This window comes from Gymnogyps californianus, chromosome 1 (genome assembly GCF_018139145.2).
Source record: "Gymnogyps californianus isolate 813 chromosome 1, ASM1813914v2, whole genome shotgun sequence".
NCBI classification, from domain to species: domain Eukaryota; kingdom Metazoa; phylum Chordata; class Aves; order Accipitriformes; family Cathartidae; genus Gymnogyps; species Gymnogyps californianus.
The window spans coordinates 93,485,177-93,502,700 of NC_059471.1; the positions used below are offsets into that span (position 1 = coordinate 93,485,177).

General features: G+C 38.1%; 1 protein-coding gene across 1 annotated transcript in view; it reads right to left on the minus strand.

Annotated features, from left to right (window-relative positions):
• CFAP47 (cilia and flagella associated protein 47) overlaps positions 1-17,524 on the minus strand; it is a 363,098-nt gene that overhangs the window by 267,706 nt on the left and 77,868 nt on the right. The window contains 3 exon segments of the mRNA XM_050891106.1: positions 5,040-5,235; positions 13,853-13,993; positions 14,581-14,674. Of these exon segments, the coding sequence (XP_050747063.1) occupies positions 5,040-5,235; positions 13,853-13,993; positions 14,581-14,674 (431 nt within the window).

Consider the following 17,524-nt stretch of genomic DNA (forward strand, 5'->3'; position numbering starts at 1 on the left):
TCTACTTAATTCTCATACAATTTTGTGAAGACGTCATCTCACACTAAAATCTCTCCTTCCTCAACCTTTTTACTGCAGATGCCATGCTAAATTGATATCAAAATTTAAAAAAAAAAAAAAAAAAAAAAAAAAACACCAACCCACCTCACTTACAGTGAAGTGAATAAAATGCATCAAAACCAAAACCTTCCTACTTGAGAGTAAGACTCTTGAGAGATGCTGCTATGCCTAACATTGTCAAACAAACCTACATTGGCACTGGATTAGCACTTCTCTGTCCTCTTAAGCAGAATTTCTATTCTAAGCAGATTTTCCAGTAAAATGAAGATGTATCTACTCTGGAGACAGCTCTGACATCTCAGATTTAGGTTGATTGTTCAGATATTGTTCAATGTACTGGCTGTTATATTCTCTAATAATTTTATATTAAACGTAGAATTATCTACTCTTTTCAAGATCTTCCTGGGATACATTCAAGAAAATCCCCTCTTTCCCAAAACATAATTTATCTTTTTCACCATGGCAAGAATCATAATTAATAAGGAAGAGACATACAGCTTCTCAGGTGGCAATCTAATTCACTAATTTGCAAAACTTTTCTTCTGCTTAGGAAGTACAGGTCTTGAATTATGGCATTCCAACACTCTAGCAACTTTTTAAGGGTTTTTCCTGACTCTTATTTTTTCACACTATTAGTAGGTAGTCTTTCAGAGAGCAATGTTGAAAAGAAATGTGAAGATAAGGAATGGTAGAAGGAAAACTGAAAATGTATTACACTCAGATAATTCATGCTTCCTCTCCTATCATTACTATTGCCCATATAATGCCTTAAGTGGGCACTGAATCTTATATTTCATGTATAATTAAGGTCTCAGCAGAATAGGTGAAGTTGCATTTTGCAGTTTTACAGCATTTGGTCTCAAGTTTCAACATTGCTTTCCATTTTATGGTCAATAAGACATGTTACAAGCCTGCCCTCCCAAAACATATACCAAGCTACTTTTAAAACATATTTATTTTTTAGTAGCAGTAAGGGCAGAAGATGTGGAGATAGTAAACTCATTGCTAATGTTCTCTCTAAGCTATTGAGATCTTAATTCTTGCAAGAGAAGAGTTCTGATGAATGACATAGTTATCTTCAACTTTAGAAGGAAGTAATAAAAGATGTATATTTAAAACCTCTCTGCACTGCAGTAGTTTAGGCTTGGCTCACTGTCACATTTCACTTTAAGTAGCTTAGGTATCAAAGGAAAGACTGAGGAATGTGGCCTGGATAGATCTTCATTTATTTAGTAGGAATGGATCACCCAACAGACTAGTTTGAGCTGAAAGCAGCTCCATGGTCAAGACATGTTGCTAGTCAGGGCTAATTCTTTAGTCAAAGCAGAGTGTTTGGATGGTCATATGCAGGCGCATAAACGTTAAGCAAAAAGTGGTAATTGCTCTCTGGTCTGGACTGTAGCAAGAATAAAAGAACTAATCCTTCTCTTAAAATTAGTGATATTAAGCAAATAATAACAAAAAAATACAAAATAGAGGATATTTGGGACTTTCAGCTGGGTTGTATGAACATTTACTATACTTTGACTGATGCTTTTCCTCATGACACTTTTAACTGTTCCTCTGAAAAAGCCTGTTTATATGCTTAATTTAAGGCTAACATGATTAAAAATGTCACGATATCTAAGTATAAATTTGATGATTAACCTTAACATTAAAAAATTTAAAGGACCAATGGTATATTAAATCTGCTGAGATATATAAGTTCTTCTCCGGTGTATGATCTTAAAAAACAAATTCAGTCTAATGACCCCTGAAGTACATTACAGGTGACCAGCTTCCAGTGCCACTGACCATAACCCTTTGAGCCTGGCAGTTCAGCCTAATTTCAGTCCACCTCACTGTCCCCTTATCTAGCCTGTATTTCATCAGTTTGTTTACGAAGATGTTGTGGGAGGCTGTTGAAAGCCTTGCCAAAGTTGAGATAAACAACGACCACTGCTCTCCACCTGTCCACTGGGCTAGTCATGTCATTGTGGAAGGCAATCAGGTTGGTCAAGCATGATTTCCCCTTTGTAAATTCATGCTGACTACTCCCAAACAAGTTCTTGTCCTTCATATGTTTGGAAATGGTTTCCAAGATTATTTACTCCATCACCATCCCAAGAAACAAGATGAGGCTGACTGGCCTGTAGCTCCTCGGATCTTCCTTCTTCCAGATAGGAATGACATTTGCTTTCTTCCAAACCTCTTCCAAACTTCCCCACAATTGTCCTGACCTTTCCAAGACTGCTGAGCGTGGCCTTGCAATGATGTTGGCCAGCTCCCTCAGCACTTGTTGGTGCACCTCATCGGGTCCCATGGACTTGTGTTTGTCCAATTTGTTTAAGTGCTCCCTAATCTGATCCTCCTCCACCAAGGCTAAGTCTTCCTTGCTCCAGACTTTCCCATTCATCTCGAGGGCCTGGGAGTGCTCAGTGCCAGTCTTACCAGTAAAGACCAAGGCAAAGAAGGTATTGAGTACCTCAGTCTTTTCTGTGTCCTTTGTCCTTAGATTCTCTGCCCCATTTCGCAGAAAGAACAGCACAGTAGCACACACAAATTCATTCTGAGGCAGTAAAAACAAAAAGGTAAAAGGGAAATGAAGGCTAAAACAGGATTCAGAGAGATATTGAGGCAGGTCATCTGCGGAACTGAACAGTATAAGATCATACAGTTAAGAACTTTTATAATGCAGAGGTATAAGATTAAGACTATGAATTTCATAATTTGTCAGAATTTTCTCATTTTTTTAAATTATTGTATCTTTAGCAATGCTCATTTATGTAGTTTTGTGAGAGAAATGGAAATAGAAGCAAAAGAAAAGGGCATGCTCATGTGCATACACCAAGCTATTTCTGTGTGCCCTCTAGCAAACAGAATATAGAACTCATGAACCAAAAAAACTATATACAAGTCGATACAGCAAAGCAGTATCCGTAACTTCCCCCACACAGAAAGCATGTATAATCTCTGCCTTCTCATTCCAATCTTGCACTTCTCTGAAAGCAGAAAAGTATTATTAAGTGAAATTGTAAGAGAATTGTAATGCAGATATACGTCCCCTGGCAGTAACCACAAAACTCATCTTCACCTGTGACCCAGAGCCAAATCTGCAACCAGGTCTGCATAAATGAATATATTAACCTACTGAGTTATCTGTCCTATTAGCATGATTTAATAGAAGTTTTTATTATTATTTTCTGAGAACCCCAATATTGTAATTAAATTGTTCTTTTTGGGTGCCAATTTTGGGGACCCTTTAGAACTAAATAATTGTAAAAAACCTACTGTACAATTGCTGATAACCATTTGACAACTCATTAAAAAAAACCCTCATTTTAATATTCTAATTTATTACATACTCTTAGGCAACTAAAACAACACTTTCAATAACTGACTCCTTAAAATGTGTCATCAATAGATATTCCACTTGGACTGAGACATTTGGGGTTTTTTGCCCAGTAGAGTCCACTAGATCTGCGCTTTATGGTTCAGACTCACTCTTCTCATCTTTAGACATTATAACTCAATTAAAAGTTTAATGTTAAACAAGATGCATTTTGACATTCATATTCTCCCCACCAAGTTCCCACAGGCCAGAACAAGGCTAGCCATGCCTCAACATCTAGGTATTACTAGAGTCTACAATAAAGAGAACAGACAGTAGGGTTGAGGAATATATCTATGCAGCATTTATGGTGAGCCACAACACTGGCCAGGTAGCTAGCCATTCTCTCTGCAAGTTGTCATCTACACACACAGGACTCAGATAATACCCAGCAGAGCAGAGTGCTTGCAACTGCAAGACAGCTCCACTAAAGCAGGCACTAGACACAGATAATAAGAAAATAATACATTGCAAATACACCTACTTACTCTAGGGCATGTTACTTTAGCTAGGGAAGCTCCCGGAGTTAATCATAAGACCAGACCCAAACTACGAGTTGACAGCTAGAAATCTATTCCTGTTGGATGCAGGGGGTATAGACTGACCTTTCACTCTTATCAGCAGAATTATTCAACACATTTGAGAATATCTAGTATAATTTGCTTCTATACAGTAAAATGAGAAAAGCAAGGGGATATTCAAAGCATATGCAAGGTAGAGAATATGCCCAAATGAGACTTATGAAAGATGATATGCAAATAGATTATCCATAATTCAGACAGGCCAGAAATCACTCAAGACAAAAATGACACTCGACAACCTTTTCCATAGGTGGCTTATGAGCCATTCTGGAGTTCTTCCTTGATCATCATCAGTGTGCCCTTTCTTGGTGTTAACTACCCATCCAAAATTAATGCTGAAAGAGGCAATGAAGTTAGGGTCAAGAAGCGAAAGGGAGAAATCATACAAGGAAATAGAAGTAATAAGTACTACTCGTTGAACAGTTTTATCAGATTTGAATACCAGAACTGCCTAGGTCAGTCTTAAACAGAACAGGTCATTTTGTCTAACCTTACTCAAGCAATCATGAGGCGTCAAACTGACCTTGAAAGTAGGACGAGATTTATAATCTGGAACCTTGGTCTCCATTACCTTCCTAAATGGCATTAGAATAAAGGCAATACAAAAATTATTCTAAAAATTCTGAAAAGCTAGCTCTCAAACACACCACTACAAGCACAAATACTAACAACTGCACGTGACTATAAACAGGAAAATGAAGAGAAAGTGATTATTGCTAGCACTTCCTTCCTGAGATCGTTAATGGAAAGAAGAAAGTGAGAAGGTTCACCACACTTCACCCTCTATGCCTAGTTAGAAACTATAAGAACACACAGAACACAAGATATTTCATGAACAGTGCTAGTCAAAAGACGCTGATCTTGGAACACAGAAACACAAGGAAAGGAAATATGTATGGGTAGGCAATAACTTATCCTCCAAAAAATACTTTCAGTAGAAAGTTGTCGTGATATCTCTATGAAAAACAATTTTAAATGACTACAAAAGGAGTATTAGAAGGAAGAGTATAGTGAAAGAATTATTTCACCTTTTTGACAATTTTTCCACACAGTTTTTCGATTCTTCTCATAATGTTTATTCAACCAGGTGAGGACGGTTCGTTCATATGTAGAATATATATTACTGGATAAAGGTTCTGATTTTATTCTTGGCATGTTCTGCATGCTTTCCAAGCTGAACAGATCAGCGACGCTACGTGAAGAAACACGTGGAAGAACAAACACCTGAAATTAGAAAAAGTGTTTTTAAGCATGAACTGTAAAAAGAAAAATTTCAAGTTGAATGATAAAAAAAACCACTTCAAACTCAAAAGGTTTTCTAATTTAGAAAGGGTTTAAGAGATTGCACATTAGTATAAATGTATAACACACAAGAGAACAGATTTGCTGAGGTTTTAGGGAATTCCTTTGTCTTCTTAAACAAAATGCAAACCGAAGCTTCCAAATGGTCTTGGGAGTCTGGAGAGGTCCCAGTCAACTGGAAGCTGGCAAATGTTGTCCCAATTTTCAAGAAGGGTAAGAAGGAAGACCCTGGTAATTACAGGCCTGTCAGTCTCACTTCAGTGCCTGGTAAAATCATGGAGAAGGTTATTTTGGGAGTTGTTGAAAAACATTTGAGAGAGAATGCAGTCATTGGTCATAGTCAGCACAGGTTCACAAGGGGAAAGTCCTGCTTAACCAACTTAATTTCCTTTTATGAGAACATCACCTACCTAGTTGACCAAGGGAAGCCAGTAGATGTGCGGTTTTTGGATTTTAGCAAAGCTTTTGATACTGTCTCTCACAGTATCCTTCTGGATAAAATGTCCAGCATACACTTAGACAAGTCCAATACAATGGGTGAACAACTGGCTGACAGGTTGGGCTCAAAGAGTTATAGTAAATGGGGTTACATTAGGCTGGCAGCCAGTCACCAGTGGGGTTGCCCAGGGCTCAATTTTAGGGCCAGTGCTCTTTAGTGTTTGTATAAATGATCTGGACACAGGAATCGAATGTACGTTAAGTAAGTTTGCCAATGATACTAAATTAGGAGTAGCTGTGGACTCCCTCAAGGGTAGAGAGGCCTTACAGAGAGATCCGGATAGACTAGAGAGCTGGGCAGTCACCAGCTGTATGAAATTTAACAAGAGGAAGTGCCGGATTCTGCACCTGGGACAGGGTAATCCTGGTTATATTTACAAATTGGGGGACAAGAGGCTGGAGAGCAGCCCCACAGAAAGAGATCTGGGGGTTTGAGTTGATGGTAAGTTGAACATGAGTCAACAGTTCCCTGGCAGCCAAAATGGCCAACCATGTCCTGGGGTGCATCAAGCACAGCATAGCTAGCCGTCGAGGGAGGTGATTGTCCCACTCTACACTGCACTGGTGCGGCCCCACCTCGAGTACTGTGTGCAGTTTTGGACACCGAAATATAAGAAGGACATCAAATTATTAGAGTGTGTCCAGAGGAGCGCGACCAAGATGGTGAAATGTCTCAAGGGCAAGACTTAAGAGGAGCAGCTGAGGTCACTTGGTTTGTTCAGCTTGGAGAAGAGAAGGCTGAGGGGTGACCTCATCGCAGTCTATAACTTCCTCAAGGGGGACAGCAGAGGGGGAGCTGCTGATCTCCTCTCTCTGGTGACCAGCAATAGGACACAAGGAAATGGAATGAAGCTGCATCAGGGGAAGTTCAGATTGGACGTTAGGAAAAGGTTCTTCACTGAGAGGGTAGTCGGTCACTAGAACAGGCTCCCCAGGGAAGTGGTCACAGCACCAAGCCTGTCAGAGTTCAATGAGCATCTGGACGACACTCTTAAGTCACATGGTTTAGTTTTAGGTAGTCCTATAAGGAGCAAGAAGTTGGACTCAATGATCCTTATGGGTCCCTTCCAACTTGAGATATTCTATGATTCTAAATACTTTTTGTTTCCAACTTTTTTCCAAGTTTTGATGAACTGGATGAAATCACTGGACTCATCTGGATTCCAAGAATTACTGTGTATATTCTATCCAAAGCACTAATTACTGAACTACTATACTTATCTCCAGTGCACTCTATAGACAATCTTGAAATGGTATCTTTCATGACCCAGTTGCTCATTTAGCTCCAAATTACACTGACCGTTTCTCCTGAAAAAATAAATGTTATAATGCCTACAATAAAATTCTTGGTACTCCAAGGTCCTTGATTAAGTCTTGCATGAATGTACATTTAAAAAAAATACATAAAATGTATATAAAATATAGAAGAAATATAAAGAAGTTAAAAGTAAAAATTCTACACAATACCTTTGATTATTTTTTTTTTTCCCAACTGAAATGACAGCATAGAAAAACGTATTTGAAGAAGGAACACAGAAGTTGATTTTCAGGATGATGATTAATTCAACAGCTTTGATTCCATCCTCCCTCATCAAAGAGGTCTCAGGCCCGACCACCTTGACCAGTGACTATCAAGGACCATGGCCATAAATGCTACCTACACTGCATCAGCTCCATAGCGTCATATATTCACAGATAATTTAGGATGAGTTGGGGGGGGGATGGGGGGGGGGGGGGGGGGAAGACTAACAACTAATCATTGACAATGTATTCCAATCCAGTAAAATGTTATTTTGAAGTGTGAATTGGGCCCAGTTTCTCAGTCCCTTAAACACTCCCAGTGATGTCTAACTCCCTGATACATATATACATAAAGAAAAGGCTATTTCATTTCTTTTCATCTAATCAGAATGAAAACAGCTTGCACCCCTTTTATAATTGTTTCTCTTCATATTAGTTTACAATACCAGATTTTAACTGGTACATTAGAGAAAGCATCAGTTTCTTGACGCAAAGTGTTAAAACTTTTTAAACCCTCCATTTGCTGCAGATGATAGAGAGGAATTCTTACATATAGTGTGATGCAGCTACAGCCACACGGCTTCACAACTTTCACATTTACATCTGGATTTATTTTTTTTTCCAGATGACATGAAGGACTGTCATCCATTGCTTTCAAGTTTTTCTGAAGAAAACCTTTTATGATATACTAATACACAAAACCTAGTTAACTATTAATGTACATGAGACCCAAATTATAGCATCCATATTTAATTACAAGTAAAAAAAAATTTGAGTCACTTTGAAATTCCTTTTTAAACCCTGAAGCATTTCAGTTCAGCATAATCTAGTTCCATGCAGAGATGGCTGAGCTAACTTAATTTAAATATTCAGATTTCTCTCCATGGCACTTTATTGATTTGCATAGAACTACCTTAAGAGACAAAGAAATCTCAAACTTTTATATCAGCATCCTGAGACACAAATCTGAAGAAAACAGCAAAAAAAGCAAGCAAATATATATTATTTCATACTTTCTCAAAAAGGTAGTGTCTTTGCAGGTTAACTTATTGCAATGCTCCTTCATCAGGATCAGAAGGATCAAAACAGGAAAGAGTAATGGCAACTACATTTAGAAGAAAATATGAAATGTTATTTACTCATAAAACATTATTTTACTGTCTCTTAACAAGAAAAGTCCAATCCATCCTCATCCAAGATGCCCGCATGTCTACATTCCTATTGATACCCTGTTGAGGGACCAGGACATTAGCATACAGGGGCTTTTTGGAGCACATTGTATTTATTAAAAAAAAAAACAACCAGCTATAAGCTTAGGAAATGTTATTAATTATAACAATAAAAAGCATCCTTATTACTACCTGTTCATTAAATTTAAAGATAGTCTTTATTGAAAATCTGGCCTGACCCAAGGGCTAAATTACCACTTCTGCTGTCAGTGTCCATGTTTCCATTAGCCTAGACTTTCAAGATTTGCAGAATACCATTAGTATTTTAGTCCTTGCTCAAAAAGAGAACTAAAAGTATATCTTTATGATTGATGAATTCCCCCTTTTATTCTCCACAGGTTCTACCCTTTCTTCAGAATAAACTTCATTTTTCATTTTTCTGAACTGGATTTATGTATACATTTTTTATTCTGGAACTTCTGCAACAACAGAAGTTTTCATAACAAATAAGTGGACCATAATGCATCAGGTATGGGCATGAAAGCAATATGGGATGACATTTTAGTTGATAAAGAATAATATTAACTATTTCTAATAACAGCATTTTATTTCTAAAATAAAATTGGATAACAAAACATCTCTGGCGAATGGATGACTTCTTTTAACATTTTCTGAAGTTTGTAGTATGCTATGTGAGTAAGAAAGGATTATGTTTCATCTTATCTTGCTTGAAATCAGGCTACCGTAATCACAAGAAAGCTTGTCTCTCCTTTTAATGAAACTGCTTTTAAGACATAAAACATTCTCTTAACTTCAGAATATGTCAACACGAGCCCAAATAAATATTTTTATATAAATCAATCTTGCTGTCTTGACAGTTCATATCCTGTTTTTCTTTATTGTTCCGATGCTTTCTTTACAAATGGAATTAAATAAATAAATAAACCTTGTTCAGCAGCAGTCATGGTCACCCTCATCAAAAATGGGTTTGAACAAAAGGGTATGGAAGAGAGAACAGGACTTCGAATGTTAAGTGACTAGTTCCAGTGTAAAGTCACGTTATCTTAAGAGCTATGTTAGCCAAACTGCATAAGGCTACTACAAAAAAGTAAAGCAGAGACGTATAATTCCTAAGACATTAGCAGGAGACACAGAGAAGATGAATGTGATGTTATAAGGCTGTAAAAATGTACTATTATAGGACAGAAGAATGAAGGAACATTGAATGAGAGGCTGAAACATGCTTCTCATGCATGAAACAGAACTAGAATGATGAAGAGCACATCTTCACAATAGGTTTAAGCTGTCTAAACCTGAACTCTTTCATATCCCCAGCAATCGTGTTCTGTCCAATTCTTGTGTCTACACCAATGGTCAGAGAGATGAAAAATCTATTTGGAAGCACCACCCTACTCCAGTAGTTCTAGCATAAGGAACGGGGCAGAAAAATGCAGCCAGGAAAACCTGGTTTTCCCAACCATCTAAGACATGTTCTTTCAGTAGTAGCCCACACCTGCATTAGTGTAAATTCATGATGATACTTTGCTCTCAGATATTGCAAAGCCTACAAAGTTTATTTAAAAAGACTGCACCTGACATGCACACATGCAAGAAAATGGTAAAAAGGATTAAAAAGGATTAAAACTTTTAAAGCAAGTTGAGGCACCAGCAAAGCTGAACCATTGCCACCTGAAAACCAACATTTAATCATATGAACCTTTTTAGAAGATTAAAAAAGGCCACAGATTTAAGTAAGCACTTACTACACAACTTCAAGTCATTTTCCTCATCCTATCTTATATTTCACTTTACATTTTAAGCCTTTCAACGCAAGAAGGTTTTCTTCATGAGAACATAACCAATAAACCTCCAACTTTCTCCCTGCATCTTCTCATCTTCTTTCTAACCACAGACATCTTGGGTAAACTACTCTGCTACCCTACAATAAACAACTGCATATTCATGAATACAAGAACCAAAAGAAAAAAAAAACACAAATCAAAATAAACCCGAACACTTTTTCCTCTAAGCTAAAAATTCAATGAAGACATTTGTATTCTCCACAACAATGACCTGATTTTTTGTTCTTATAAAGAACAGGTGAGCATCAAACTATCAGCTGCTTGATTTCATATCCTATAATCTTATCTTTGAAGGAGCAGATTAATGACAACTGGCTTTGGCTGTTGTTAACAGTCTAGCCACTCTCTGATAATGTTGAGCAAATATGCAGAGAAAATATTTTGCTTAGATTAATTAGGTAATGTTTTCATATTACCAAATCATACTAAATAACTCACAAGATTTATTTGAATGTGGTATACAAATAGGATTTCTTCATTGGTTTATTAAGTTTAAACAAAATCTCATCAGACCTCATTTCTAACAATATGAAAAATAAAGTTAATTATACACTACAGAAATGATCAAATTAAATATTCATTTTTTATTTTTGGTTTGAAGATGTCTTTAAACTGTTACTTTAAGAAGTACTAGAAATTTTCTTAAGTGCCAAATTGCAATTAGTAATAATTTGATCAAAACTGAAGTTAACTTCTCTTTTACCTAGACATCAATAATATCTTATCAAAGCAAAGTCATAACTGTTTTAATAGCTGACACTTTTTGATAGTACACCTGTGAATGTTTAAAGTATATTTCCCAATACACCTGTGGTGCGTTGACCTTGGCTAGCTGCCAGGTGCCCACCAAAGCTACTCTATCACTCCCGCTCCTCAACAGGATGGTGGAACAAAAATACGACAAAAGGCTCATTGGTTGAGATAAGGACAGGGAGGTCACTCACCAATTACTGTCATGGGCAAAACAGACTCAGCTTGGGGAAATTAATTAAATTTATTGCCAATCTAAATCAGAGTAGGATAATGAGAAATAAGAACAATCTTAAAACACCTTCCCCCCACCCCTCCCTTCTTCCTGGGCTTAACTTCACTCCCCATTTTCTCTACCTCCTCCCCCTCGAGCGGCACAGGCGGATGGGGAATGGGGGTTGCAGTCAGTTCATTACACATCTTCTCTGCCACTCCTTCCTCCTCACACTCTTCCCCTGCTCCAGCATGAGGGCCCACCCATGGGAGATGGTCCTCCACAAACTTCTCCAGCGTGAGTCCTTCCCACGGGCTGCAGTTCTTCACGAACTGCTCTAGCGTGGATCCCTTCCACAGGGTGCAGTCCTTCAGGAACAGGCTGCTCCAGCGTGGGTCCCCCGCGGTGTCACAAGTCCTGCCAGCAAACCTGCTTCAGCGTGGGCGCCTCTCTCCATGGGTCTACAGGTCCTGCCAAGAGCCTGCTCCAGTGTGGGCTTCCCACGGGGTCACAGCCTCCTTCAGGCATCCACCTGCTCTGGCGTGGGGTCCTCCACAGGCTGCAGGTGAATATCTGCTCCACCGTGGACCTCCATGGGCTGCAGGGGAACAGCCTGCCTCACCATGGTCTTCACCACGGGCTGCAGGGGAATCTCCGCTCTGGCACCTGGAGCACCTCCTCCCCCTCCTTCTTCACTGACCTTGGTGTCTGCAGAGTTGTTTCTCTCACATATTCTCACTCCTCTCTCTGGCTGCTGTTGCACAGTAGTTTTTTCCCCTTCTTAAATATGTTATCACAGAGGCGCTACCACCTTCACTGATTGGCTCAGCCTCGGCCAGTACAGGTCCATCTTGGAGCCAGCTGGCATTGGCTCTATTGGACATGGGGGCAGCTTCTGGCATCTTCTCACAGAAGCCACTCCTGTAGCACACTGTTGCCAAAACCTTGCCACATAAACCCAATATAATACCAGATTGAATCAAGCCATTTCAAGTTACCTATTTTTTAGAGTTTCATCTCATCAGGAAAAAAAAATATCAAAACTAAACGAAACCACACCAACACACATGCATACTATTAATTTGGGGGTTTTCTGCTCTGTGCTAGTATGTCATGTAGCTATGAATTATTCAGCAAACTGAAAGAATAGCAAAGTGACTTGCTTTCTGGTCACTATGATTGCATTTTTCGACATCCATGTTCCCATGTGTCCTTAGGGTCATCTGTCTCAGCACATGTATACATACCGTTTGTTGTCTGTTCCTCTTTCAGCTATTTTTCTCATTTTATTTTAGATCAACTCTACATCTTTGTTACATACCTTCTTTAACATAATTTTTGTCATTCTTTATTATGCTTTTTCAGTAAATAATCACATAATCACAGAATAGTTGAGGTTGGAAGACACCTGTGGAGATTGTCTAGTCCAAACCTCCTGCTCAAAGCAGAATCAGCTAGAGTGGGTTGCCAGGATCATGTTCATGAAGGGTTTTGGATATCTCCAAGGATGGAAACCCCACAATCCCTCTGAGCAACCTGTTCCAGTGTGCAACCACCCTCACAGTAAAAAAGTTTCTTACGTTTAAATGGGATTTCCCGTATTTCAGTTTGTGCCTACTGCCTCTCACCAGGTCACTGGGCACTACCAAGAAGAGTCTGGCACTGTCTTCTTTATACCCTCCCATCAGGTATTTACACACATAGATAAGATCCCCCTTGAACAGTCTCTTCTCCTGGCTGAACAGTCTCAGCTCTCTCAGTCTCTCTCTGTATGACAGATGCTTGTCTCTTAAATCATCTTTGGGACCCTTCACTGGAGTCACACTCCAGTATGTCCATGCCTGTCTTGTACTGGGAAGCCCAGATAATATTTACATTTTTCATTTATTTTCCATCCCTTTGAATAGAAATAAGTAAATATTTATTTTCAGGCATACAAACATTACTAATCATTGGTGAGCACATCAGATTTACTTTGGGAAACATGATTTAGACATCCAAAATTTTTATCTAACATCAGTAAAAATAAAATTGAATAAAATTTGAGAAGTTCATGTTGACCAAGTTCTTTATATCTTAAAAGGAATAGATATTATAAAAAATGCTTATCTGTTTAAAAATTCCATTCTAATGTAAGATAAGAAATATGGTTATGTATATGTCTCGTCAACTAAGTATTTCCAGTGAAAAGTGTTTCTAACCAGGGTAACAAAAAAGCATGGTAGAGTTTTCTTTATCTGTAATAAGATTTCTATAATGTTTAATTACACAAAAAATGCAGACTGTTCTGACATAGCGTTTCCTAATTGAAACATATTAACACACTGCTAAAGTTTCAGAACTAAGAAAACGAAAACGTTCTCACTCTTTTTTTTTCTTCTCTGTTAGAGAGAAATAAAATACTTATTTAGTTTTAAAGATCTGTTTGGAAAAAAATACTTGACCATACCACAGATCTTTTTCAAAACAAAGTTTTTTGCCATCGGTTCTTCAGAATTTAAATAGTAAATGTATTTAAAATTTACCTTGTATATCTGCAGTAGCACATCTGTCCAAGCTCGTTTGCTCATTGTCTCAAATATGCTGTCCTCCAGAGTGAATAGATGCTTGTCACTAAATATGTCTGAGTTTTTCACATCTTCTTTTCTTAAGTCAGCCGTGTGACCCTTCAGACAAAGGAATGGGATTTATTTTCAATATTCATTTCAGTAGTTTGGATAGGAAATTCACAAGAGGACTATAATGAATCAATAGCATAAATGACTGATAATGTCTACTATAGTGCAATAGTGATCAGCATTAGAACCATTTACAGTTTGCTGCTATCTCAGGAATAAGAAGCACAATGCAGAATTGACAGGAGTTGAAAACAGCAATCAGGACAGAGAGGCAACACAAAGGGTATTTTTTAAAAGATGGGAAAATCAGTAGAAAGCAGTAAAATTAATTCTACTTTGAGAAAACATATCTGTTGGAAATTAATTGCAGGTATCAGCAGTATCGGAAGGACTGGAAGAGAAAAACCAGGGGAGGAGGGTGTAAGTGTTGGTGTCAGCTTAAATTTCTGTTCAATCTCATGCACGTGCTTAGATTTATGCGATCCAAAACAGTCACCACAGTAGGAATACTCATGGTCCACAGAGGACTTCCATTAGTCTTCAAAGGATTGACTCTAAGCACGTGGTCTTTGTTAAAAAAAGAACAAAAAATGAAACAAAAATTAACAAACAAACACAAAAAAACCCAAACCTACCTTCAGTACGGTTTGCACTTCAATCCATTTCTTATAATCATCAGGTTCAAGCAGAAATTCTGGCATAACATGAGGAAGATATGCTCCTTGGCTTCTGAAACCGTAAAGCAGGAAAAGTTAATAAGTTGGTTAAGATAATTCTTTTTAAGAGCAGTCCAAGTTTTTCGACTTGCTCAACCTATGTGTAAGCTCTTCTGAGTTCTGAGTACACTTTGGACTAATGTTCCAGTTCTATTAATTGCTTTATATAGCTTCTATTTATGAAGTTCATGTTCAATTCCTATGCCTACAACTAAATGCTAAAAGCACATACAACTCTGGACAGACTGGCTTCTTTATCAGAATTGCTCCTCCATAAAGGATTTATTATAGCACAAAGCATCAAAACACATAATATCCATTTCCATGTTGTCCTGGTTTCGGCTGGGACAGAGTTAACTTTCTTTTTAGTAGCTGGTACAGTGCTGTGTTTTGGATTTAGTGTGAGAATGATGTTGATAACACGCTGATGTTTTAGTTGTTGCTAAGGAGCGCTTATCTTAAGCCCAGGATTTTTCAGTTTCCCATGCTCTGCCAGCAAGCAGGTGTGCAAGAAGCTGGGAGGGAGCACAGCCGGGGCAGCTGACCTGAACTAGCCAAAGGGGTATTCCATACCATGGAACGTCATGCCCAGTATATAAACAGGGGGGAGCTGGCCTGGAGGCGCGGATCGCGGTTCGGGAACTAACTGAGCATCGGTCAGCGGGTGGTGAGCAATTGCATTGTGCATCACTGGTTTCCCCCCCCCCCCCCCCCCCCCCCCCCCCCCCCCCCCCCCCCCCCCCCCCCCCTTCTTTTTGTTGCATTCCTTTTCATTACTATTATTATTATATTTCATTATTACTATTGTTAGTATTATATTTTACTTTAGTTATTAAACTGTTCTTATCTCAACCCACGAGTTTTACTTTTTTTCCTTTGCTTTCCTCCTCCTCACCCCACTGGGAGGGGGAGGGGGAAACGGCTGCGTGGTGCTGAGCTGCTGACTGGGGTTAAACCACGACACATGTGAAAGTCAAAGGACCAGTGTTACATAACATTAGTAGAATTAAAACTTGATGTTTTATCTGCCTGCAGGTCTGATATTGGAAGTCTTATCGGTGTAAGCAAAGGTATTTCAAAACTGTTAATTGTTAAACTGACCTGCCATCTGTTCTCAAGTGACTAATAAATGCAGTAGGAAAAGTAATTGCAGTAACAAAAGGCAACTTCATTAGACTGAATACCACAAAGAGCTCACTTCCAAGTGAAGAAAGACTGTTCTTTATCTCAGACGACACAGTTTAAATAAACGTTGCTGGAAAGAGGGCAAAATAATGCAGAATTCTTAAGTTTATTTTTCTCAGGGGAGCAGAAAAGTTTCCTGACTTTTAGATCAGAAAGATTATCCTAGCATATCTAGATTTACGTCGTTCTCTGTGTTTTTAACATGGCTAATGTGAATAATAATCAGATGAGCTTTTCTTGTTATATAACCAGTCTCTCATTCAAATGAAGTGATCATACTTTTCTGGTACCATAGAGTCCAAATTCAATTTACTTTGTACATTAGAAGTCATACATCACAGTTTGAAATTAGGATCATGACAACTTATTTAACTTCCTATAGAATTATATTTTGCTGGTAACAGCACATTTTTTGTCTCCATATTTTACATAGTGACATTATCTTCTCAGACTATTGAAATTCCATGTTTCATACAATTATCTAGCGTGTTTTTTAAAACACAAATATTTTAATCAAGGACCCAAAATAGCATCAAGTTAGCAGTCTGGTTCTAAAACTTACCATGTCTGAAATTCCCATTTTCCATTAAGTCATAGACTCTGTCCCATGAAATCTCTTTAAAACTTCAGTTCTTCCCAAATGATAAAAGAAGGAAGCTATACAACATTCATCTTTTCAGGTGTCCTATCTTTCTTTCAATGTTTTTACTTGGTAGATGTATCGGAATAGGTGTAATCTATAATTTTCATCCTCAGAAAAGCCATATAACAATGTTACGAGTCATCGTAGTAAAGATGGGTTCTATATAACTGAATGTTCTCATAACTGGCTGCATTTTGCTATTGAGGAACATTGTCTTAAAAAAATCCCTCCTCATTAAGGTTGGTATTTAACATGATGCCAGTTCTCCAAGATCAGTATTTTCACACTATTAAGATGTTTTTCCTCAAGACACACAGCTTGCAACAAATTAGTTAGTTGTATTGTAAAATACCCAAACTTTTCCTTTACTGCTGTAGTAATGTACCAAGGAAACCTTTTCAGTGAACGAAAATAAAACTGATACTTGGAATGTTGCTTGAAACAGCAAACAACATCCACCTGCTTTAGCAAGTGGAAAATTTGAAAGATGAATTATGCTTTATTTGAACCATGCTGACCAGAAAGTAGCGGCTGGGGGAAGAAAGCTGAGAACTGTATGTTTCTATTCTCAAGAGTGTTCTCCTGGGCTTCTTCAGTAGGGAATTTGCACTTTCCACCAATCACAATGAACATGCAGGGATAGCAGATCACAGATGAATTACTCTTATCTAGGCTGGCTCTAGATATCTTACCATCATTACATACAGTCGTGCCAGCAGTGCAGATATCAGACATTTTTATACTATGATCTATAAACACTCTTAAACAACAACCTGTGAAGAAATGCAAATATTCTAGGTGATCCTAAAGTGCACAAGTAGGAAAACAATATCCATAAATCAGGAACAATGAAGAAATCTGATAGGATTCACACAAACTAGAAGAGACAGAAACTAACAGGACGTGGTAATGCCAAGTGCATACTGAGCACCAATTTCATCACCTAGCATCAAATACATATAAGCACAGGAGTCCAGCTAGAACTGCTTTTCTATGGCAACCTGTATCATTTTGCTAGGATTGTTATGGATTACT